This window comes from Passer domesticus, chromosome 2 (assembly GCF_036417665.1).
Source record: "Passer domesticus isolate bPasDom1 chromosome 2, bPasDom1.hap1, whole genome shotgun sequence".
NCBI lineage: Eukaryota > Metazoa > Chordata > Aves > Passeriformes > Passeridae > Passer > Passer domesticus.
Genome location: NC_087475.1, coordinates 77,070,906 through 77,097,053, shown reverse-complemented (window position 1 = coordinate 77,097,053; position 26,148 = coordinate 77,070,906). Strand labels below are relative to the sequence as shown.

At 37.3% G+C, this 26,148-nt stretch overlaps 2 protein-coding genes across 10 annotated transcripts in view; one reads left to right on the top strand and one right to left on the bottom strand.

The window, feature by feature from the left end:
* Positions 1-459: 459 nt before the first annotated feature.
* ANGPTL5 (angiopoietin like 5) lies at positions 460-22,879 on the bottom strand. Of its 7 annotated transcripts, none has more exons than XR_010356444.1 (10): positions 21,515-22,167; positions 19,674-19,821; positions 18,592-18,695; positions 18,135-18,228; positions 17,256-17,356; positions 13,047-13,167; positions 11,854-12,039; positions 10,566-10,769; positions 4,347-6,028; positions 460-2,683 (listed from the first exon to the last, which is right to left on the bottom strand). XR_010356444.1 is itself a non-coding variant. In XM_064409441.1 (10 exons), the coding sequence occupies exons 1-9, from the start codon at positions 21,614-21,616 to the stop codon at positions 5,961-5,963; spliced, it is 1,128 nt and encodes a 375-aa protein (XP_064265511.1). In that variant the 5' UTR covers positions 21,617-22,167; the 3' UTR covers positions 4,177-5,729; positions 5,925-5,960. The 7 variants fall into 7 exon arrangements, 6 of the variants coding, with proteins under 6 accessions (XP_064265512.1, XP_064265511.1, XP_064265510.1 ...); XM_064409441.1 differs by lacking the exon at positions 460-2,683 and having other exon boundaries at positions 4,177-5,729; positions 5,925-6,028; XM_064409440.1 differs by lacking the exon at positions 460-2,683 and having other exon boundaries at positions 4,192-4,407; positions 5,925-6,028.
* Positions 22,880-24,808: 1,929 nt separating this feature from the next.
* The window catches only part of CEP126 (centrosomal protein 126), a 53,555-nt gene continuing 52,215 nt past the window's right edge, over positions 24,809-26,148 (top strand). For all 3 annotated transcript variants that reach the window (XR_010356443.1, XR_010356442.1, XM_064409437.1), the window contains exons 1-2: positions 24,809-25,185; positions 25,937-26,062. Coding sequence is in view for 1 of the 3 variants with exons in the window: in XM_064409437.1 (XP_064265507.1) it covers positions 24,962-25,185; positions 25,937-26,062 (350 nt within the window). In the remaining 2 variants the exon portion in view is untranslated. The remainder of the gene's footprint in view (positions 25,186-25,936; positions 26,063-26,148) is intronic.

The window sequence follows — 26,148 nt, the reverse complement described above, 5'->3', positions numbered from 1 at the left end:
AAAACAGTGATGAGTGCAACAGAGTCAGCACATCTGGTCCACTGTATGAGTCTACAAAGAGAATATGCTGTTATGAAATATTTACTCATGCACATGTATTTTCAAGCAACTTGCTCTACATCTTTCCCACTCTGATAATTTAATAAAAATATCTATGCAGACACACATGCAGAACCAAATAGAGAATTGTGTAGCTATATACATACATAGTCACATATACATATATAGGAACACTTCACAAAATCTTTGCATTTTACTTTTAGCATTAAAAGTTGCCACTGGTTTTCCTGTCCTATAACACAGGCACAAAGGCTTCCTCTGCTGGAGCTCCTAAATACAAAGTTGCACTTTTTTTTTTCCTTTCTTTTTTTTTTTTTTTTTTTTTGGTTGGTTGATTGGTTGTTTTGTTTGTTTTGTTTGTTTTTTTTCCATCAAACTGCTTCTTTTCAGGGCAGTTCTACAAGCATTTATTTTTTCTCTTTTTCCTGTAACATTATAATAGTCAAAGTATTGTGAGGTGGAAAATTAACTTCACAATTTTCTTGTTTAATGACACACACTGTGCTGAGATAATATTTTATTAAATGTGCTTTTATAAACAAAAATGAATTACATGTATTTGTGTGTTAATTTTATTTTAAATGCAATAAAAATTAAATTTCATTTTTTAACTTCTTTTCTTCAGGGAACTGCTGTGTTAAGTTTCATTAAGTCTTCCATTGATGGGGCTTTATTTGTTTGAATTAGGAATGACTCACATAAGGAACAAGTATCTTTAAACTATCACTGGTATTTTGACAAATCAGTGTTAGCTGGGAAGTCTTTCCAATATTAACAAGATTCTCTGTTCACATGGTCCTTCTGTCTAGGGGTTCTGGGATTTGATAACAGATTTTGTTCAATTAAATGAATGAACACACAAAAAAGTTATTCACAGTAGGTATAAAACTGGTGGACAAGGGAGAAAAATCCCTCAGGAGAAAATGACAGCAATGGGAAACTCTCCCATTTATGCAAAGAGAAATGAAAGCTCATGAGGAATATTTTCCCAGACTCAATAATTTCAAAGTGGTAGCCTGTTTGTGTAAAAAGCATAACAGGATATCATTTAACTCAGAGTGTCATGTATGTATGTATGCAACTGACACTACCATATGACTTAGCCAAATTGATTCTCTCTTTTCTGCAGTTCTGTGGAAATTTTGGTTTAGAAATCAAAACACCCTGCATCTCTCTAACCACAGCTACAAAAAAAATTATATCTCCTGCCTTTTTTCATGCATCCAATGGCATCCTTTCCATTTGTGCAACAGATTCAAACTTCTTTACCTCACCTTCAGAATTCTTCAAAGATAGGGCTGCCTGTAGTCTAGTCTTCAGTTCGGCTTCATCCTCCACCTCTCTCCACCCCTACCTTCAGCTCAGTCCTCTCCTTGATACCTCTGCACCTTCTTTTGTCCTTTTTACCTGTCTTCAGTCAACCCACGGAACAGATTCCTAGCCCCTCTCCATTAGGTAATTTTCTGCATCTCCACACCAGAACCTTAAAATTTCGCTGTCTTGTCTTCATGACTCACCTTGGACTCCCAGGTTAATAACAAGCCCCTTAAGCTGTTATGGCTTCTACATGCTCAAATGAGTTCATCATCAGCTCAGAACAGGGATTTCTCCATCATGATGTTAATCCTAAGGTGGACATTATACAGAGTTAGGCAATTTCTGTACTAATAACTCTGAGAGGATACAGAAGAGTACCTGAGTACTGAGCAGGACAATAACAAACAAGGAAAATCTCACTGGCATAAAAGTACATGTTTCACCTGTGACTTGTTTCTCCAGACAGCATTTCCATCCTCTCCCTTTCACAAGAACAAGCTTTGATGGACAGGCTGAGACTAGAAACAAACTAGAAAGACTTAACAAAACAGCAAAGGCAAGAAGCAGAGCTAAATAAAAGCAGCAGATGATTTTCCTGGTGTGCATCAGAAAGTTTCAACATGTGTCAGAGCTCTGAGGAGGCAGAGAGATGAAGACAGCTCAGCCAGGGACAGGCATGTGCTAGGTGTCTAGTGAACATGTTTAGTTTCATGCCAATGTAAACATTTTAAGGGTGTATGACATAGGTGAAAAAGCAGGGTTCCCTGACCCTGTCAAATCAACAAATGGCCATCAGCTTTCTTTCCTTTCCCCCTACAGATATCTCCATGCCAAGCTCTAGCAAATCTAATCCTGCCCAGTCATCCTCTCCTCCCCAAATCCCCGTCCACAGGAAATGGTGGGTGTGGGAGGCACGTGGAATCAAATTAATTTGGAAAGCAAGTGCAAATTCATTTGAGACCATCCTGTTGGGGGAAGCTATGACTGCAGCAGGGGCTGGGAAGGCAGGGAGGAGTGCTGGCTCCAGGACTGTCAGGGGACAGGAACACACAGAGATGCTGCTTGGCACAAAGCAGAGGGAATCTATGAGGAGCAGGGCTTTTATTTGGTCTCAGCTCTCAGCTGATTGCTCCTGGGCCACAGCTGATTCCTTGGAGTACAATAGCTGCTGCAGGGCTTGGTCACTGCTGCTGTGCTTTTGCCACCTCTCAAACACCTGTGGGGTTTCACTCCACATCTCAAAAGGGATTTTTAGATCCCATCTGGGGTCCCAGACCTCTGGTTACACTGAACTTCTGAAGAGCAACTGAAGAAAACAGATGAAAAATCAGCAAGTTAAAAGAAAACAATATAGCAAATAAGCTTCCAGAAGCTTCTAAACCCAGTATTTCTCAATAGAAAACAGTTGGTCAGAAAAATTTCTAAAACTTTGTCAACTCTACTAAAGTTATTTATTTATGCTTCACCAGCAATAAAAGAAAGTTTTAAATATTATAAGAACCATGTACAGAGGATCATTTAACAAGTAAACACCTTAAAATGCTTTCAGTATTCCTGAAAAAAATCCTTACATAGGTGTACAAATTCAGAAACAAGGAAACATCCCTCTATCTCAAGAATTGAATCAACTCGCTATACTCATACCTGTAAAGGACTCAAATGATCACTATTACATAGAGGTGCCATCAAAAACTTCCATAATATTTTTGGTGTTTATAGCTAAGAAACTTCACATTTTCTAAAGATCAGCGTCTTCAAAAAAGCCTTCTACAATTTACAAATGGACCAAATGGATCAGCCGAGATCTGCCTATGCAGCAACAAGAATAATCACATATTTATGTGACCAGCAGACCTGATTCTGTAATAAACATAAACTACAGAAGAACATACTTCACTCCCTTTGAAAGTTTTCTCTCAAGAGAGTTTGACTCTCTTTTTAAGCCATGAATTAATCTAAGATTACATGCTTCAGTGCATTGCAAGGCTCTCTACCATGAAGCAGGCCTAAAGCAGACTCATGTATCCCTCCTTCACATCCTTGACTTAGAAAATTCCATGCAGGCAGAGTCCCTATTCCAAAGAGTCCTTTCCCTTAACTATAATCAGGAAAGGCACATTTGGCTCAATGATGAATAAATGTAAGTTTTCCTTGCTTCTGGGTACCTTCTAAAAATGTTGAATCTGGAGCTTGAACACATCCTTTCTGATGTAATTTGAGAAATCAAGTTTGTAAATAATTGGACTATACCTGTTGTTGATGATATTAACTGCATCTGTTAGTGAATCCATACATAAAATTACTGTCTTCAGTAACTCTATAAGTAGCGATGCAGAAAAAGACAGAGGTTTTTCATTGAACAGCATCAACTATTCAAGAAAATTATGTTTGTGTTCAAACCAGCTACAGAATATTCCTATTGTTTTAAATCTTGTTTTATTACAGCCCAAAAAATAAATTAAGCCAAGGCTTTTTCCAAGTAATCCTTCATAAACTTATTGACAAACTCACCAAATAAAAGTTTGTCAGGTATATTTTTCAAAGTGAACAGAAGCATACAGCCTTTTAGGTTAAAATTATTTTACAGCTACTTCTGTGAAGCAGATTAATCACAGTTGATTTAATTCAACAGAGAACTATATAACATAGCTGGAGCACACTCATTAAATACAAGTCAAAGGAACACCTTGCCCCAATACATCCAATACTAAATTGAAATAAATATTTTAGCTGAAAATCTTTTGCTTTGATTTACTAATTGTGGATCCTAAACTGAGATTTCGGCTTCCAGAAAAATACCTCCTTTGGGTATCCACCTACTCCAGTGTGGGGTCTCCCACAGGCTACAGCTCTCATGCACCTCCAGGCACTGCAGGGGCACAGCTGCCTCACCATGGTCTGCACCACGAGCTGCTGGGGAATCTCTGCTCTGGTGCCTGGAGACCTCCTGCCCCTCCTTCTGCACTGACCTTGGGGTCTGCAGGCTGCTCCTCTCACACTTTCTCACTTCCCTCTCTGGCTGCAGGTTGTCTGAGAGAATTCGATGACAGTTTGCTTGACATTAATCCCAAGGAAAAAAAGAAAGTGCAAGCTCTACAAGGGATCAGATTAATATTCAACAAGAATAGCAGGGTTTTTTGGCCGTCTCAAATACATTATCCCAGAGGTGCTACCACTGCCTCTGATGGGCTGGGCTGTGGCCAGCAGTGGCTCCATCTTGGAGCCAGCTGCCATTGCCTCCATTGGACATGGGGAAAGCTTCCAGCAGCTTCTCACAGAAGCCACTCCCATAGTGCAGACCTCCCACTACCAACACCTGGACACACAAACGGAATGCAGTGTTTTAGAATGATAAGCAATAATCAGTCATTCACTGCCATTAGAATGCAGGAGTTACTTCTGCTTATGTCTTGTAATTATTAATTTAAAAGAACAGAAAGAAAGTGCAGGAAAATAGCTGGAGCATCTAAAAAGGTATTAGGAAAAGAATATAAAGCAAAATCTGAAAAGTTACATAGCTGAATTCCGTCAAATATTTCACTAGAAAATAGAGTGTACTTTTTCTTCTGATTGCAATTTCTGGAAAGAAAAGAAGCTATTAAAATTGTAATAGCAAAAGGCTTTGTACAAAATATTCTTTTATATTGTGAGGACCTTCTCAACTTTTGTACTCTGGCCTGCTGAATTCTGTTTATTACTTGGCATTTTAGAGGACTGCCAATGTGATTTGATCAGAATTAAACCAGAATGCTAGAAAAGTTTGAAAAATATTTAACCTTGCAACAATACAGGACCTTATTGAATATTATGAGGAAGAAATAGCTGCAAATACAAAAATTAATCTGCTGTCATCGGCAGGAGACATAAAATATGAAACCTTATTTTTTAAATACTCTGTTTTGTATTTGTGTGCCTGTGTTGAGTTCTGTTTCATAACTTGTGTATTTAGTTTTGCAATAAAAAAGAAGGAAAATAATTTCTATTTTACATCTGTTCATTGTAGAAAATTAATTGGATTTTGACATTTTTTTGTCTGCAGCTAAATACCACAAAATAGCTGAAACTGGAAGAATTGACTTCATTTTCCTGTATATCTCATAGTTTCCCCAACCCTGCTTCAGCTGAGGGACACAAACCTATGTTTTTGTACATGGTCCAGGAAAAGAGGCACAAGGAGGGAGAGAGTGACATCTTCTCCCTCTGCACTTAGTGTGGGTACATGGTGAACTCAGAAGTCCTGATCTGATGAGTGTTCTGACCAGCACCTGGTCAAAGTGTCCTCTAATGCCCACCTGGGAAATGCCATGCATTACTTCTTCATGAACAGCCAGGTGCATCACAGAAATGAGGGTCTGACAGGCACAAGGGGAATTAAGAACAGTGATATTAAACCACAGTCAAAGCTTATCCATCCCACCTTAACTAGGAAGTGCTTCCTACATCCATCTCTATAAATGCAGTTTCTGAACACTTACAGAAGATTACCCACCCCACATATTCCCATTACACAGTCTTCATCCAGAGGTCCATCTAAGCAAGCCTCATACCTGATGGGGGCCTAGAGCAGATGCCTGTAGAAGCTATCAAGGTAAAACAGAACTTAGTCTCCAGAAACCTCTGCTGCAGGAGCTCCCTGACCTAGTGACAATGTCTGTGAACACAACAGCACCAGGTAAGGGTTAGATTGGATATTAGGGAAATTTTCTTCACTGGAAGGGTGGTCAAGCATTGGAACAGATGGTGGAATCACCATCCCTGGAGGAGTTAAAAAATGTGTAGATGTGGTGCTTAGGGATGTGGTTTATTGGTGCATCTTACAGTGGTGGGACTTGATGATCTTAGAGGTTTGTCTTCCATGAATCCATTCAAACAATTTTTTTAAAGCATGCAAACTTTCACTATCTTTACCAAACTTTTCTGTGTAAAGATTCATTGCCATGAGCTCCTCTTCCCTAGAGCTAAATATAAAATCCCCCCTAAACCATTGCACAGCACTGTACACAATGCATAATGAAAACCAGAGTACATGGAAACCCTGATGGGCATTGTTCTGAGGGTTTTCTCACGGAAAGCAAACCGGTGACTGCAGTTCTGGGCTGCAAAAAGAACACAGAACAGGCTGTGCCTCCTGACACCCCGTGCATCCTGGGCTGCTGCAGTTCAGAGAAGTAACGTGACATCACTGCTGGAGGAGATTGTAGGCAAAATACTTTCAGAAATACAGGAGAGGGAAGGGAAGGGAAGGGAAGGGAAGGGAAGGGAAGGGAAGGGAAGGGAAGGGAAGGGAAGGGAAGGGAAGGGAAGGGAAGGGAAGGGAAGGGAAGGGAAGGGAAGGGAAGGGAAGGGAAGGGAAGGGAAGGGAAGGGAAGGGAAGGGAAGGGAAGGGAAGGGAAGGCGCTTTGGCGCCCCCTAGCGGCTGTCCCGAGCAGCCGCGCCGCCAGCCCCGCCGGGTTTGGATCCTCGTGGGATTCAGGGCCTTGGCAGCGGACGAGAGGCCGGGAAAAAAGCTCTCAGTTTTGAATGGTTTTTATAACAAAGCTTTACTGGACTCAAAGCTGAGCCTGTTTTTTGCTTCTGAAGGTTTGTTTTTGTTAGACAGCCTCGCCTGTAAGCCCCCTGCCAAGGGCAGCCTGCCACAAGCACAAACCCCAAATCTGTTGGATCAGATGAGGCTGGGGAAAAGCTGAGGCAAGGAGGGATAACAGATGGAAAATATATGGTTTTGAGCCCCTTTGATACGGGTATTAGCAGCCTTCTGTCTCACTGAGAACTGCACTGGAAATACATGCCTGGGTTTGTCTGCTCATGTGTGATTTCTACACACACAGACACACACACAGCTAAAAACTGAAATGATGAAGAAGAGAAGCTTTCTAACTAAAGGACCTTTGTAACTAAAGGACCATTCCCTACTATACTTGTATTATATCTTTGTGCACTTCTGAATAGTACAGTATCATTTGCACTGTTCTGTATAAGAAATATTCATTAGAGCATGCTGCAAAGTAACAACTTAACTTCTGGTTGATGAATATAGAACATGTCAGCAAAATCTGTGTCCACTGAAAGCCATAGATGCCTTTCTTTCCTCAATTTTAACTCATTTTAAAATGAGCTGCTAAATGAAGTGCATCCTGTCTTTATAGATCAGAACACCTGACAGATCAATACCCAGCCTGGAGATGGGTGTGCAGGTTTCCAGTACCCCTTCTGTAAATAACTTAAATTCTCTATACAGCCATACCAACAGAAATCCCACAAATCCCATGCCAAGGGATTGTCCCTGCTGGCCTCTGGTTTGGCAATGGTAGAATACAGGGCATACTTCAGAGGGAGACATGCAAAACAAAATTAAAATCACCAGAAAGGTTTCTTGTGACCAGAATGGTCAAATAACTAAACAATTTGAGCTCACCAAACTGAAATTTACAAATTGAAGACATACTACTGGAAAAAGAAAACAAAAGAAGTGCAGTTTTGTAGCATCAGAGATTACATGTCTTTAAATGGCAACTTCTCATAGTTTGAAGTATCATTCCTGGAGTAGATATTAAGTGCAGTTAAACCAAGGTACTCTTTATTTGAAACACTCAATTGGTTTCTCTTAATCTGCTACACCCTACATGTTCCCTTATATTACAGTTGAAACAAGACTGTTTGGGAAATAACCAACTGATTACCAGTCCTAAAAATGGCCACACAAATCTTTTGCTATCTTATGACAGCTGAGAACCATCAGCTGCAAATACGAAACATAGGCCCCTGGAAACAGTTTAATGTCCTTGAAAATCCTCTGTGTTTAACTAAAAAATTTATTTGTTTTCCCAGGTTTTTTTTTTTTTGTAGGATGGAAATGGGTGAACTTTTGAAGACAATAGCCAACAATCACATGGAAAATGTTATCTTTTCATTGCTGTATTTAGGATATGCACCAGGAAGCTGCCAACTAATCTCTAGCACGCTGATTTTCTAGGAATACTCTACATTTTAGAACAATGTCTATTTGCAAGAGTGATTCTTTAATTATCTTTTCAGGTCCATCTCCTTTAAGATTTGTTGCCGCCAGCTAATCTAGCCAATGCTGACAATGGGGAGATTAAACCTCATAATCAAATGTAGTAATGTCTGCCAGCACAAGTCTGCAAACTTCATTTGCTACCTTCATTTTTAAGCAGGAATTCTAATTAAACCAAAAGCAGCCTCAGGGTGTCAGTAGAATATAGCTGTATGCATCCCAAGTACCTACTTAGACTCCTGCTCACAGGCTCAGATCTGGTTGTCAGAACAGAGGCCACACCATCAAACTTAAAAAGGCCATTACACTTCCATGAAATTTACCCACTGGCATTCTCCAGTAGGATTCTTGTGCCACTGGACTCTTTCTGACATATGAGCCCTAATACAGTGACAACATCCAGACTTGCAGCCAGAATGAATACCCTTTTAAAGCTCCAGTGCTTCTTAATCTTAGTGCAGAAGCTCTTTCATTTGAGCATCTACCTGTATAAGTCTGCTCGGTCAGGCTTCTGTTCAAAGCAGTTGCTTTCCTGATAAGGCTGGTGTGAGGGCAGGCTGAAGAGGGTGTACAGACAATCTCTTCACCTTTAATTTCACATACTCCAGTGTGTGACAAAAACAAGCCCCACTGTGCTCAGAGAATTCAGTCTCCCCCAAAAGCAGGGCCTACACCCTGTCTCACAATGCCACTACAAGGCCTTGTGTAGTATTTTTCCTCAAGCTACTTCCTACCATGCTTCTCCCGTAAGCCTCCCCTAAGGACTGTCCTCAGTTTCTCTCTAGCAGAGAGGAAACCTTCTGCTTTTAGCAACTTTTTACCTCCAACTGTTAAAGGCTAGTCAAGTATACAAGAAAAGAGGAATCTTTTCTCCCCTTTAACCTTGTAACATACCCTATAAAAAGCTTTGTTTCGTCTTATGGCTGCATAAATCTTTGGGAAGAAGTCCTCAATAGTGGTGGTTCTGAATTGATGATGCTTTTAGCTCACTGTATTTATGCTTGGTTAAAATAAAAACAGCAAAGAGGAAATTAATGGAGTTTTTAACTATTTTCATTCCACATGATAGTACAGAGCTCGTCTGCTGAAGCTGAAGCAAGGATGAGAAATACCATGCCTAGCTGCGACAGATTTGATGCTAGGTTCCAGAAACACTGTACTGACAATATTCACATTTTTATTGATATTTTTCTATTTTTACTGACAGAAATTCAAAGAACTCACAATCCTTAGTTTAAAATGTGTTTACACAACTTAAGTTGGCTTTATTCATTGCCACGTGATTGTTCACAAAATGAAAGCCACTAAAAATGAAAAACATAAGAGCGGGTCCATATATCCAAAACTTAAAACTGCACAAGTTATATGAAAAGGTATGTTTTCTTTGAAATAACGTTTTATTTGTAGTCAATTGTGAAATAGACAATGGTAGAGTCAAAATTAGATTATGAAATACATTGACAATGAAAATGAAATATAAAATTGGTCATAGTTCTTGAATGTCACTAACAACCTTACTTGTATAAAAATCAGGCCCTTATGGTATACAAAACCTTATTTATACATTGAAACAATTGATATCTTGCCTGATAAGTAATATAGAAAGAAAAACTGGTGCTGGAAATTTAACTCAAGATGAAGTATTTTTCCAAAATATTACAATGAAAATGGCAGGTACATATTTTTTTTAAATAAAATTTCCTGAAACTTCTTGCCAATTTAGATATGTGGAGAGAATAGAAAGAGCACATTCAAAAGTCAGCATTTCACTTCTTTTTATAATTTTTTCTGCTGGTTCTGAGATTTTTTTAAGAGGCAGTTGAATAAAAGCTGACAAACACTCAGCTTAATCCTTTTATGAAAACCCAGTTTTTCTTAGAATCTTGCTCAAGCTGGAGCCCTATACATTTCATAATAAAAATTAGTAACTACATTATAGAAATATCTAATAAAGTTTTAAGACTGAATTGTTCAAGTGAAGATGAAAGGTATTTATGATTGCAGTGATACATCATTCCACATAATTACAAAGAGATATATATTTCTATTTTCATATGTTAATGGAAATATGGATAATTGGTTCTCCGAATTTTCATTGAAACTGATTTAATTTTGACTGGCTTTTTGTTCATTGTCCATGTATCCCAGTGAATTCCAGTTTCAAGGAATCTACCTCTGTAGCGATGAACACCATTAAGATTTGCAAGGCCACACTTGTTGAACCACCATCCAGTCTTCTCACTGAAGTTACTGCAGCTCTTTACTGGCTGTCCTTTAATAGTACACACTGGCCTGCATCCATCATTATCAACATCAAAAGTGCTGAAAGGCATGGAATTTTGGTTATCTTCTCTTCTATATCCTCTAAATGCATCACCTAAGTACAACAGATAAACAGAACAATAAAGAAGTTATTTACAGATAAATGTTTCTTACTTGATGCACACTGTGCAAACTTTTCCTCTGAATTTATTAGAAAAGTAGAAGTCTTCAAAAGTGGTTCAAGAACACCAGCTAATGAGCTGTAAAAGTGCTAAAGATGCAGGAAAAAAAGAATAAAATACTGAGAAATATAGAAGAAGTTAAAATTCAATGAAATGTCTTTGTATTTTCCTTGCTTTTAGCGATGCATGCTGTCTATGAAGATGCAAGCCGGCTATGCTGGCTTCTCAAAGACAGAAGTAGAAGAGATAAAAGTAAACAAAAAGGGTTGTAACTTCAGATTTTCCAGTAACATGCTCAAAGCCCCAGAGTGAGTCATGAAACACGATGGAATTGTTAAAACACAAAGGTCAGTTATTACTGTCTCTGTTGTCCTACCAAAGAACTTACTTAAGAAATAGTATTTTTCACAAATACAGAGTAAAGCACTAACCTTTAGAGATTAACTATTTCGTTGATAATAAGGACCATTCTTGCATAACATGGAAAAAAGCAGTAAGACATGATGCAATGCTTAATGCAAATCTTTGCACATTTAGTGTATTTATGCTATTAAGGGAGGTCTGAAATTAATTTGTGTCTATGTATCACCCAGCAACTATTACACACTGTAGGACAGGTTTGTTCCACTCATTTTCTTTCTCTGTCCTTTGTACATGACTACGTGGGCACTTCTGAATTATCCACAGCATCATCAGGAACACTGCCAATAACAGCTGGGATGAGACAATGGGCATCTAAATAATTGAACCATTAGGTAAATAAACACTAACAGCCACAAAATCCCTTATTTATTTTATATATATCCCATTCAATTTTCTTTTTTTTTTTTGTTTATTACAGGCATAACAGATCACCATATAATTAAAAATTTATCTGCCTAAATGCTCATTATATACCAGAGAAAAACACATTAGAAATAAAATTTTTGAAGTTAATTATAATTCTTTTGGATGCATTTTTTCATATTAAGAAAGGGAACAACAACCTTTAAATACTTCAAAGAAGAAAGTTCTTACCAGCATTTCCTGAATAATGCCCCAAATGGATCTTAAAATAGCATGCTTCATCCTCTATCCAAAATCCATCGTATGATGCATAGGCATGCTTGTCATTTTCTGATTCCAAATCCACGTAAAGATTGAAATGAGTGGCCTTTTGATTTACGATGTCAAAAATCTTTCTCAGTCCAAGCCAAAATTCTCCTTGAAGAGAAATATAATATATAGTCTAGAAATGGAAACTGTAAAAGAAAAAGTGATTGTTCCTGGTTTTTTACTTTCCTTCCTGAACCAAATGTAATAAAAGCTGCATGATACACTTATATTCCTTTGAGAGACTAATGAAGGAAGAGAGTAATCTTCCTATTTCCTTAGGAAATCCCTAAGAAAACCCATGTGTGCATCATCTTTTTTTATTCTGTGATATTTTTTAGAAAACTGTCCAGATGATAGACTTCAAATATTTGTCTGCAATATCTCTTAGAGGACCACAAAAACTGGATGTGCTAAAGATCCACTTGCATGAACAGAACTCAGTAACACTCCTAAGGGCAATACTGAGAAATTATAAATGTTAGCATTCTATGAAATGAAAAAAAAAAAAAAAAAATTCAAACCCTATTCTCAAAATTTAAGCCCTGTTCTCAACATTTGGTGCCTCCATAAATCACACTTGTAGCCTCATATGAGCTGCACTTCTTTGCACAGAAAAGCTGCGTGCTTCCATTGCAATCCCAGATAAACTTCTGAAAAAGCAAATGGGTTTAGACAGGGTTTAAATGTGGTAATAAAAAATTAATATCACAGTTGTGTTGGTATAAGCTACTGAAATATGTCCATTGTTTAAAACTTTGCATGCCCTACGGTGAAATATTACTGATTTTTCTCTGCTCTAAGGAAATGAGTGATTCAAATAAAAAAAGGCACCTTTTTAAATCTGAAAATAGAGGAAATACAATCTATTATTTCAAGCAGAAAATATACTGTTTTAAACACTCTCGTAAGACTGCAATAGCTAAAGACTCTAGTGGGGTAATAGTCATTATTGGGAAGATCACACAACAGATTTGATGAAAAAAAATCCTAAAATACTTCTAAGAAACAAGAACTTTATACTGCTAAAACTACCACACTATTTAGTGGAATGTAGCTCACATAAAAGCAGGAGAAATATGGGATGTAAAGCACTTTAGAGTATTTAAAGTTAATACCAGTAAGGTCACCAAATCCATCTAAATATTCAGACCATGTTCTCTGAAACTGAACAATTCCATCAGTTCTTTTCTGAACCACAGTCCATCCACCTCCTCGAAAATCCATGTCACACAAAACCTAAAATAAACATAGACATGATTAAGCATTCTTGAAGCAGCTTTTATGAAAAACACATTTTAATTAAATAAAGGTGAACTATTCAGAGTTTTGCTTAGTAACATACTTTTCAAATATCTTTTAAAAAAGCTCTAAGAAAAGAAAAGAAATTGCAGTACTTTCTTATATGTTCTTGTTGAACTGTTTGATTTGGATATTTCTTCAACCAGCAGAAAACGCTGTGTGTAATAGTCTGCTCATAACAGATATAATTAATAAGCTTTGATAAATGTCACTGTAACATCTATAGCATGAAAGGGAAACAACTTGCAATGTCATGTATTAATCAGGCAACATATCCATACAGGTAGCAACACCGAATAAACTTTTATTTCAGCAAAGCAAAATAGACACAACTTCTTATATGTTTTCTGTCACCACCATGCCTTCTTCCAGAGAACGTTGTGTTTGTGGTGCCTGGGAAATTTAGAGCCTTAATAAGGGTGAGGAAATGGAAAACAGTGATAGCAATAACCCAGCATATAACAATCATTTGCAGCAGCAAAAACCTCTACATAAGAAGTGGCCCCAATCCAGGGAAGTCCCAATGTGAACATATAACTGCCTGCAACTGAGCAGTACCACTGAATACATAAGATCAACTCTCAAATTTATGAGTCTTTAGGAGTCTTTGCTAAAATTTGTGCCCAGCAGTATGTCAAATGGCAGTGGTCCAGCTGCCATCTGCTCAGCTTTGGAATATCACATTATGTGGCAAGCTTTCTCCTCAGCCCATCTAACTTAAGATTTGTAATTGACTTTCCTAAGTATATCTACAGTGCCAAATCTTGATCAGTTCTAACTGGGATTATAAAGTCTGGGAACCTAATTTTAAAAGATCATATTGCACATTTATACACTGCACTACCTAAGATATTCAATGTAGTTCTAACGGATACTATCCATAATTAGTGCTTGAAAACAGGGGCTCATTTTTGTCTCCAAAGGTGCTAATATCAGGAGAATTAACCTGGAAAATGCTTATAGGTAGTGAGCCAGTAAACTTCTTGTGGTAATAAAAGTAAGTTCAGAACATAAAGTTGGCTGTGATAACACTAAGCCGATGCACAAGTGATGGAGTAAATGAAGAAATTTTTTGACATTACAGGAAATGTACAAAATGAAATATGTTTCAGAAAATAGAGATTTGCAGTCTTAGCCAGCTGATAAAAGTGAAAACTAGGTGTAAGTCAGTTTAACCCTCAAAAAAACTTGTGGCAGACTGAGTATTACATGTTGCACCTCCTTTGCCTGTAGTAGGCAGATATTTTTCTAAGGTCCTTGTGCATGAAGAAAAAATTGTGACCTTTATTCCCTGGAGAATCACATGCTTATTTCAGTCACTCAAGGAGGATAGAACTGGAATAAAAAGAAATACAGATGATTCCAAAATGAGTATTTAGATGGAAATACCTAAACCTCATTCAAAATAATCCCATTGCCTCATCCACTGTCTTGAGAAAATAATTGCATGCTTGGCTACTCCTATGACTATGAGTCAGAAATACAATGAGGAGCCCACTTGGTCACAACATCAATCTTCAGTCCAATATAAATCAGTGTGAGTGTTGATAATTCACAGAACGAGCAGATATGGTTCTACATGAGAAGCCATCAGCCAGTTAGATACAGCACCAATACATACACCAGCTAAGTAAAAATATTAGATAGATACAGAAAAATACAGCTATGGCTGTGTAGTTTTCTTAATCCCTTATGGAAATGTTGCAATTGTAAAGCCTTATAATAGTTAATCTGCTTTACAGTTTGCTCTATTTCATATCAAGAAAAGTATGAAGGCCATGAATGCCAGGTACAACATAAATTAGATGAGAAGGAGGGCACTTCTACTGAATATTTCTTCTCTTTTCACCTGCAGTGCGTATAAGAGGTATATTCTAAACAACTGTTTAGTTTGTCTGATCCAAGTGAGAAATATCATTGATCTAAATTTACTGATTGAAAAATGTATCAGAAATTGGTCATGGTTCATTTTTCCAAAAGTAAAATTTGTTTTAATCACCTCATGAATAAATGCTCAGGAAAAAGCCTATTTGAGAGAACTCTCTGAAGTGACAGAAACCTGCCATTACCACTAAAGCTAGGTATTCTTATTGGTCCTGGAATGTGGAGTTCAATTAGCCCAAGTTAAGCATCAAAATCTATACTTACTTTTGAAAACACGATGTATCAAACATGAAAAATAAGAAGGATGGGATCATGTTTTCTAAGTAGTTTTCATTTAACTGATATCTTTATGCATATTATTCTAAACATATTTTCATATAGGTTCCATTACATAAAAAGGCATCTCATTGCTGCAAAGGTCTTGAAATAAATTGTTTCATGTTGGGTTTGTTTCTTGTTTTCTAGTTTCTTACTATGGTTTTCTGCCTCTGTGTTTTTTCTTATTTTTCTGTCAGCAGAACATTTAGAACTCTTAGTTATTAGCCTCTAAAAGATGCTTTAAAATGTCTTGTTTATATTCTAATGTCTTAATATTTTTGTCTATCTACCATTGCTCTTGTACTCCTTTTATGCTTCAACACATGAAAGAATTCACATTAAATAGTTTTCCTTAAAATAACATTATTTATGGAACAAATATTCTAGAAATTTTTTCTCTGAGAGCTTTTTGGCACTGTCTTTCAAGATCTGTGCAACATTTACCAGACAAGAAATGAGACATTCATGACTGCAAACATTCTTCTCATTATTTATTGTTACCTTGTTCTTTTAATCAAATTGCTATGGTTTTTCTTTTGTATTTCTGGAATTACCTTCAATACAGAAGAAATTCTGAAACAGATGCCATTTTTGCTATGGTAGCATTTTGTTCATACTACAAATATGGTTGTTCTGTGAACACTGCAATGTCTTTGCCTTTCTTTTACATGGAAGGCACTTACTGATGAGTTACAGATCTTTTTCCTGAGCTCACTGTATTGTATAGCGAGAATGAGGTTTTTATATTAAAGGTTGCAGAATCAAGTTCATTTTTTCTTTTGAGATGCCAGCAGAATTCTGAAACGTTTTCTTAACTAGTTTAAGCTCCTTTTTGTAGCATTTTGAAGGGCTCCACTTGGCTAGAGATAAAGGGATTCATCCTTCCTTTGTTACATATATAGGTACACTGTAAAGTTAGATATTAAACTTTGCTAGCTATTAGTTGGCTTAAATTCCTCGGGTTTTTTTCAAAAAATAATGACCTCAACCTGTACAGCAAAGATGAAGGTTTGAAAGTGCTATATCTGTCTTTCCACTATGCATAAGGCCTTCTCTAAACAGAACAACCTGAAATGGAAATAAGCACATAAAACAAAATATCCCTTGTGTTTGCAAGGATCTTAATATTCTGAGTCTCCAGAACATAATCCAAAATTCCCTTCTTCTAGATGAGCACTATTAATCTGAGCAATTACATATAGGTCAGGCAGTGATAGGAAGCATGATTGCTGCAGTTTGTTTTAGGGATATATATCCTTGTTTTAGGAATATAAATCCTGCAAACTGGATAGGAAAACCACAATTTTAGATGCCTCTGTGCCTCAAGACTGGATTATTACGATATTCAGACAAGGTTTCCATCCCTCAAACCAACATCTGCAGCTACACTTGGATGACTCTGCAACTGCAGAATCCCATCACAAGGGAAGGCAATGTTATACAGCAGAATCACTCAAAATCTAAAAGTCCTATCTTAAAATCCAAATGGATCAGTCAATTGCTTTTCAGTTTTCCACCTCTAAAACAGAAAAGAACAGCTCTTCTCCATATCCAAAAGAGGTGCTGGAAAACACCTTGGGTTTTCCTCTTTGGTATTTTTCACTGCATATGAAAACTGGCAATGGGCTGTTATGACAGAGATTAAATTTCTTTGGAGAAAATAAGAAACTTGTCAAAATTATAGTAAAAGCAAATGTGCAGATGATTTATGCATTTTTCATTCATCTATTGAGAAATTGTAGTGGAAAACACTCTAAGTCTATTAAAAATATTCTAAATGCATATTCTCAAGAAAATTATGACTATAATAATAAATGCATTACCTCAAAAGGATGATTTGATCCTTCTGGATGGATAATGTACAGACCACTTGGAGTTTTTGAAACTGAACCAACAGTATCTTTAATATGAGTGCAGTCCAAACCTAGAGAAAAAAGGTACTCAAGGAAGCTCATGAGCAAAATATGTTTTAAAAAAATACAGATTAATACAGGAATATTACTTTTCTTGGTGGCATGAATTATTTAAAATATAATTTGCTTCTCATGCAAGTGTTAAAATCATGCTTTGTCATTAATTTATCTTGTAAATTAAAATTCTCTGAACACCATTGACCTTCTAAGTACAAATGACACTTTATTGACAAAGTTCATTCTAATCTTCATAGATATGATACATACCTATATTAAATCAAAGGTTATGTATCTGGGTCCATTTACAGATTATTTTTTTCATTTTATTTATAACACCTGTACTGTGAAAAAGACATATTATCTGAGAAATGAAGTCTTACAAGTATAAATATTTATATTTATACTTGTAAAAGCCTATCCATCTTAAAGTATACATGAAAAACATTCTATCTGAAGAAGGAATCTGCAGATGCAGAGCACACCTTATTTCATTGCAAATGAATATGCCATTCAGCAGCCTCAGATCACTTACTAGCTAATAATCACACTTGGTGTTTTACATAAAAATCAGCATGCTAAATAGGATGCCCACAGTTGTCAGTTGCAAATTATTTAAAGCATTACTTATGATAACACTTTTAAACACTTTATTAAGTTTCCAGAGTTTATATGTTACTAACACAGGATAAATATCAATGTACAATTGCTTACCTTTGCTTTAATTAGCTCCTTTTCAAGATACAAAGATAAAAAGGGAAGGTGTCAAGACCACATGTGAAAAATACTTACCATGAGATTGAACTGCTTTATAAGGAAGTGGATCCAGATGTTTTCTCAAAATTACTGTGTTCAAAAGAACAAGTTTGTTCATAAGTTCATTTACCTGCAAATTCAAATAGTAGATCTTTAATTAGGTTGCAATGAGAAATTCTAAAGGTTTTTTTCTGATTCCTAGTAAGCATAATCTGAAGTTAATTTTTGTGATATGTAGTAATTTGTACCACTGTGAAGGAATGGTCCTCCACTTTCTCTGCTGAAATGTATGACACTAAGATGTGAAATGGGGTGCTTACCACTCCTCATAGAAATGGAACTCACACCAGTACAAGCACTGGTGATAAGACACTCTAATCCTACTTTTTTAATGACAATTTAATGGTTTAATGAGTCCTATTTTTCCTCAGAAAGACAACACCTGCTGTGAGAAATAACAAATACAAATCTTTATAATAAATTTAAAAAGTACCTGATTAGAAAGGTAATCCAGTGAAGACTGTTGATCATCCATCATGTCTCTTACCAGTTTTTTTGTACTTCTGGCATATTCAGCAAGAGAGTTCTGCAAATTTCCTTCAGAAAGAAATATGTTCATCCACTTTGTTTTCATAACTCTAGAAATATTCTTGACTAAATGACAACATACTTATTTACAACATCTAAGTGAATACTGAAGGTGTTTTACCTTACAGCACCTAAAAGTGAAAGTAATACATAGAGACCACAGATTAAAGCTAAAGGTGCTAAAAACTTCAGACTTTCTGACTGCAGTACAGACATCTTAAGAAGTGATGGTTCTTCTCATGTTTTGAAGAATAAAGTAATCTTATCCTTGGGTAAATTGGATGACCAGTTAATGGATATCACAGAAATATAAATGCATATGATAAAAGACATATATATATAAGGTTTCTTGTCACCTTACATTTGCTCATTCTTTGTACTACTGGTTTTTTACCCTGATGCTAAAAATCATGACCATCATCATCATCATAATGGCACATTATTCATAATATATATTTTGAAATCACATGTGAAAACCAAGAATTTGCACAAATTTCAGAGGCTGATTTTTGGTTAGCTGTGTAGTTTGTCAGGCTAGTGCATAGAGAATATCCTGTGTAAGCCTCCATAAAAGTAAGGTGCACTACACATTTACTCCCATGTAACTGATTAATTAACTAATTACCTCCCACTTACACCCACACACCCAGCTATGATGTTTAAATGAGCAACAGACGTCCTCCTCTTCCTCTCTAATGGAGCGAGATACTGACATTCAGAGCATAAGATATCTAGGTGGGTTGTGTGGCTGCTTGGCTTTGCCTGTCTTCACCAATGATTATAATTTGTCACACCAGCTGCATCCCTAAAACAGGATACCCCAGATTTTCTGGACAACACACAGTTTGGTCAGCAGGGTCACAAGGCTGTCACATGTGCTCAAGATTAAAAAATGAATTTGCACAGCATAGCGTAGCGGAGGAGAGGATTGCATAGCATGGCACTGCACAGCTCATCACTGAGAAAGTATTCTTTATGAATACATACTGCACATGTAATGTTTGTCCCCTCGTAAAATTTTAGCTTGAGCATCACATGGTACAAGGCATTGTTCTTTTTGTTTTGAAATATCTGCAGATTTATTTTTCTCTTCTGCCTGGAGTGGTTCCTCCACAGCTCCAACATTCCTTGTGTCCTGTTGTACCAAACAATGGAGGGGGAAATAAATTGAACATAAAGCACGCATAAAATAGCTCAGTATGTCAAAATGAAGTAGATTGCTTCACAGGACTTCCTTCAAAAGCTGTTTTTTAAAAGCTTTGTCAAGCAATAATTGACAGAGCTGAGACCAAAACCGATTAGATGTTCTCTGCTTAGCCATACCTCACAAGAAAAAAGTAGTGTCAGAGGTAAAGAATAACCTCGATAATTAAAAAAATACCACCACCATTTCTGGTAAGGTATTCTACTTCTAAGCACTGTAAGTGGGAGGCAAGAACTTGCAAATCCTGCATTTTAGGAATTACCAAACCCAACAAACAACTCAAATGCTAATGAACTTATTTTCACTGGAAAGGAGCAGGCTTTTGAATTTCCCACATATTAGCAAAGTACTTTTACTCTTGAAAATCCCTAAATTCATTATTTAGACACTGATCAAGGAAGTACTTGCAGAAGTTTCTAACTTATGCACACAAGCAATCATGAGAAGATTTGCAGACCAATTCAGCAGTAAAAAAATATTTTAAATGTTCTTATGGGGAAAGAATAAAGGGACAGTATTCATGGGCACACAATTACCTCAAACAGTAACAATAATAGTATTAGTAAAAGTAATTCCACCTATTACTGTTATTTTAAAATTATATTTTCATATTTAATAGTTTTTGTTCCATGGTGCCATAAAATAAGGGAAAGCCTCTGAATCATCACTTAAAGAAATTACTAAAATTCCCAAAATATGTGTCATTGTCAAAAGACTAAGCAACATATGAGTCTTTGTTTGATGATTTCATTATCTCAGCAAATCATTTGTAGTATGTTCATATATTGTGTCTTCAAATGTAAATAGAATCCTTAGAAATGTCAAGATTTTAATGAAAAACTAAAGTTATTTAGACTTGAATACATCTTCATCATAGTTGTTCCTTCCTGCTCCAGTTTTCTCTTTCTGCAATTGGTACTACACCAGCAAGCACTGAACAGAGTTTTTTCCCGATTTTTGCTCTTCAAAAGTGAAAATAAAAATTACAAAAATCTGTTAACAAAGGAATTTTACAGAAAAAGGTTTCTGAATTACTAGCATAATTGCATTTTGTGCCAGGAGAATGATAGAGAAGTAAAAGAATGTGTTTCTTTAATTTTGAAATAAGCACAAAATGAAGAAAGAAAAATTATGCAAGATTTATAAACAGATCTCTAGAAACTTATAAATAGAACACTTGAAAGTATAGTTTGTTCCAGGGCTATCACAGCTACGCACCAGATGTTCAATTAAATACTGTTAAGCAAATATTTTTAATCAATATTTATCTTTAACAAAAGCCAACATGAAACAAGCAATTAAGTCTGATCTCAGCAATTCAAGCAAAAAACTGACTGCCAAAACCAACAGTTACTCTGCATTTAAAGTCATGCAGATGAGATTAAAAATATGACATAATAACCTAGCTGTGATACAGGACATTAACTCCAAAATGTTCTAATATACTGAATTCCTGCAATTTCAATATAGTTTCTTTTCTCTATCTGAAAATAGCTGATTCTTCTGTATTTTCATATCTATCTTGAATAAAGCAATCCATATTTTTAAAACATCTGTCACTTGTCTGAGAAATCATTCAGTTACATTCATTATCATATGTGAACAAAGTAATAGAAAATCTTACCTTAGGTGAACAACGTTCATCATTATTTATGCCAGTCTCTCCTAAACCAAACAAAAAAATATTAAGACAAATAAATGAAGTTAACCTAAAGTGGTGGTTCATCTTTTACTTGAAGAAATGCAAATGTTTTGATGGGTTTCAAATTTCTGTGGAAAGAATTGTACACTATGAAGGCCTGATCTAACTATTTGGGAATGTCTACAGCACAAAGGGCAGCCAACACATCACTCCTTTACTGCCTGGATTTAATAAACCACATTTCAACTGCACAGTAGATTTTATATATTACTACTTGCATAGTAATATATTTTCCTGAAGGAAAATTACTGCTTATCCCTTCTACACAACACATCAAACATATATATTTTCATTGTGATAAACTCTGGCAGATTTTCTTATACGCTATTTTTGAGCATTTGTTTATATTTGGCATGAGTATTCTGAGCTACTTGAAAGAAAAACTAGTATTACTTGATGTTTTCAAATTTCTACCATGGTTTTTTATCATTAAAATTAAGGAGTCTGTATTGCTGTGGTGGTAGTGCACTAGAACAGGCTGTGGAGGCAATTTTGGAAAATGTCATCAAAGTAATTTCAAAATAGAAAACTGAATAGGCCTTATTTTAAATTAGTACTTCATATTAAATTGAAAATCTTTTACCAGGAAAATAATAGCAGGTTTTTGGTCTCACTGATAGCCCACCCATTTTAACACAGGTACTGAGACTATCATTCAGTACAATGATTTTTATCCCTGAAAAAAGTCAAAGTACAAGAGAATGGCATGAAGAAAAAAAGAACAGTAAATGTAGTCCACAGAAGCTTAATTAAAACTATGAGGCACTTAAGATTTCACTCAATTCCACTACTTTTGTATCTTAAAACTGGATCTGATAATCTAAGCCAAAAAAAAAAATTCAGAAATGTCCAACATATTTAGAGAATTTAAATTGTTTGTGATCTGGCTGAATAAATGAAACCTCACCTTCCAATGTACCACTGGGAAATACGCTATCTAAAGGATCTTCAGAATACACTGTTCAACTGCACCTTACACTGGTACAAGAAGACAATGTTCCAAATTTGGCTTGATAATGTGGTTAATCTCCACCTCTATCTAAAGCTGGAATACACTGGAAATATCTTTTGCTACTAAGACTTGTTGGGAGCAACCAACATTTGTTGGGAGTGGAGATTAATACACTTTTTAATCCAATGTTTTCTTTAAAATTAATAGCTAAACGGTACTAAGAACCTGTAACTGAGAAGAGTATATTCAACTGCCTGTGAAATTCTGAACAACTGTGGCTCCTCTTAATCTCTCAAAATCAAATTTTAAAATTTTTCTGAAGTACCCCATGGTACTCAATAGTTTTCCAATATGAAGCTCACTAGGGTTTAATTAGTGCATCAGCTGATGCTCTCTCAAGAAGATGCAGGTTGTGATCATTTAGTTCAGTCTCAGGAAAAAGGTGAAAAGATTTCCATGGCTCTCTATATATCACATTAAGGGCAGTTTTTCTTCCTCTTTCTGTGTACATCAATAGGCAGAGTGACAAATTTCAGGCAGGAATGGTTAAAACAGTCAGAACATTAACTTCTCCCATGCAATTGCCTGCACAGCTTGCAGAAAAACTATAGGGCATCAGCAGATTAATCCTCCACTGGAACAAGAAGGAAAGAAAAATATGTGCAGCAGCACATATTTTCTTCAAAGTCTTCAAATAAGACTTGCAATAAATTCAGAATCCATCCCACAAAGTTTTCAGAGCTGATCTTTATCTTTCACTGGAATATCAGTGTCCAGCCCAAAGTAAAATTTATGAAACTTATTTCAAACCAGCTGCCAGAGCAGGACCTTCCATTCTGTAGCTACTTAAGATCACGTTTCTTGCTGCCCCAGAATAATCATACACTTCTGAATTACATGGCCCTCAGCTTGTCACCTTCTTGTCCCAAAGTCTGAAAGATGTGAGGTTACTCATGAAGAGAAATTATCCAATAACCATAAAGGAGGACTACGAAGACTTAATAAAAAATAAACAAGGGAAAGACAGAAATATATATAAACACTGAATACGTTCTGAATCGCAAAAGGTATCTTAAGGTGAAGCGCTGCAAGTGGCACTGTATTAGTTGAAAATTTTCAGTAAATCTAAGGAAGCTCAAAATCTGTCAGTGGCATGAGTTGACCATAGCCTTCAATCTTCCTAGATGTGACATGGGCCCAAATTCTGCAGTTTCCCAGCTCTGCCTCAGTTCTGCTTGGGTGACTCTGTTTTCCAACCTGATAAAGCCTTCTACTGCATCCTAAGTGAAACAGTGCATTTTATCAGGCAAACTGGGATTTTAAATGTCTGTGTGAGTTGAAAAGCACACAGTGGTAAATTCACAACCACTTTTCCCCCTTCTGAAACATAACAGAGCAGATGGGGCAAAGAAATGGTGAATTTGGGGTTAATTTTCTGAACTAGACTTCCATTTTAGGGTCATCTTCTCAAAGGCAGTAACTGGGATACTATAAACATTAAACACATTTGTCAACCTGACCACCACTGGTCTTGACTGTAAAATGGTAACAGCAATACCCACTTCCCAAACTGTGCTACAAATACTGGGGAGGGGTCTGTGCAGAAAAGTATTTTACAAATGCAGAATACTAGTTTTTACCTTCCTAGTCAAAGACATAAAACAGCTGCACAGTGAAAAAAAAATATAAAAAGGAAGAACTGGTTTAAGCTCAAATACATCAGCCAAGAAATGTCTCGCCAGGAAATCACCAAGGCATTTAGCCTGTTGCTGACAGCTCATCCAAGGCAGGGCAATATCCCAAGACTACACACCCTGCTTTGCTTAAAAAAAAAAAAAAAAAAAAAAAAAAAAAAAAAAAAAAAAAAAATTTGCAGTCTTAAGAACAAACTGGTGGGGGTCTTTTGTTTTCTTTTTTTTTTTTTCTTTGTGTAACTATATTTATGGACTTTTTAATATTTTTCTGTAAGAGTCATAATTTTGTGCATCAACTGATGCACAAAACATCTTTTGGTGGTTGTTTTTGTTATTTCTGCATCCTGTGGTTAAAACCAAAAAAAATTAAAAAAAAAAAAAAGTTTATGGGGTTAACTCCAAGTCTCCAACAGGCCTAAGAGGAACACAAAGAGCTCTGCAAACACCGGGGCGGTGTTTGCCCACCAGAACGCGTTCGCCCGCACCCCGTGTGTGTTTGGGGCTCTTAAAGGTCATCCCGCGGTTTACAGCGCTGCAGAGGATGGGAAGTCCAGCGAGAGGAGCCAAGCACCGTCCCAGGCCGGGTGTCCGGCCGGGCCCGCGGGGAGAGCGCGGAGCGATCCCCACGCGTGGCTCCGGCCCCTGCACGGACACCGGGAACGACCTGCCGGCCGAGGCGGGTCCCGGCCCGCCCTGTCCCTGCGCCAGCCCCGCAGGCAGCGAATGCTGCGGCAGCCGAACCCCCCCGCGGCCCCGCCCGGTTGCGAAGGAAGCGGCGTCGCCGGTTGCTACGAGGCCGGCAGGACGCGCGGAGCGGGCCCGGCGCTGGCGGCGGAGCGGGCCCGGCGCTGCATGGAGCTCGGCGGGAAGGCCGGCGGGGCGGCGCGGGGGCAGCTCCTCTCCGGGGTCCCGCAGGACCGCGCGGGAGGGCGGCGGAGCGTCCCTGTGTATCCTTCCCGAGGCGGTGCCCGACCGCCGGGGCGGGCGTTTCTCGGGCCGGCCGAGCCCTGCGAAGGGGGGCCGGGGCCGCGGGGCTGCGCGGGGCCCGTGTGGGGCGGCGGCGGGGCCGGGCGGAGATGTCCCAGCCCTGCCCTGCCCCGCGGCCAGGGACCGCCTCAGGGGCGTCTTCAAATTAAAACTTGTACATTGCGGGTTTTAAACTGCCGTGGGAAAGTTGACTTCTCGAGCAACTTCGGAGTTTTGTTTTCCCTTTTCTAGGAGATTTTGCCGCTAGGAATATTGTTTTCCATCCTAACTTGTGGGTTCTTGTTTTTTGAATTTTAGTAGTAAGAACTACTGAAACAAAGTCTTAAGATCCGCCTGCACAGTGCTACTTAAATTACTGGCATGATACAGGTCTGATCTGGGTCTGTGGAGAGCTTTTATTTAGTGATGTTAATCAATCTCAGTGTAAACAACTAATCTTTTAGGGTGTTTACTATTTAACATTTTCCCTCTCATATCTGCATCCTTATGTTTAGATAACTACACAAAATGTCCTTCAAATGAACATAATAAAGGTGGGGTTTTTTCAGCTGGTGGTATCATGAAAGATGAGTGCAAAGCCTCTAAGCAAAGTCAGTTATGACTGTAACATACAATTAAGGGGTCTACTCTATATAAGATCAATCACACAGGCTATTATATCTTTTAATGAGCTGTTTCTTCCAGTTTCTGTTGTCCTTAACGCAGTCCTAGGGGTAGAGATTTAATATTTCATTTTGAACAGGATTTACAAGAAGAACGTCGGGCATTGAAAGAGGATCAAAAAATGCATCGGAGCAAGGCAATGAAATATTTGATGGAGACAAACAGAAGAAGAAGGCAAGTAACTAAGGTTCCTTTAATGGAGGGTTGTAAAAAAAAAAAGAGAAAACCAAAGCAAAAAGAATCAAAACCTTGAGACAGAT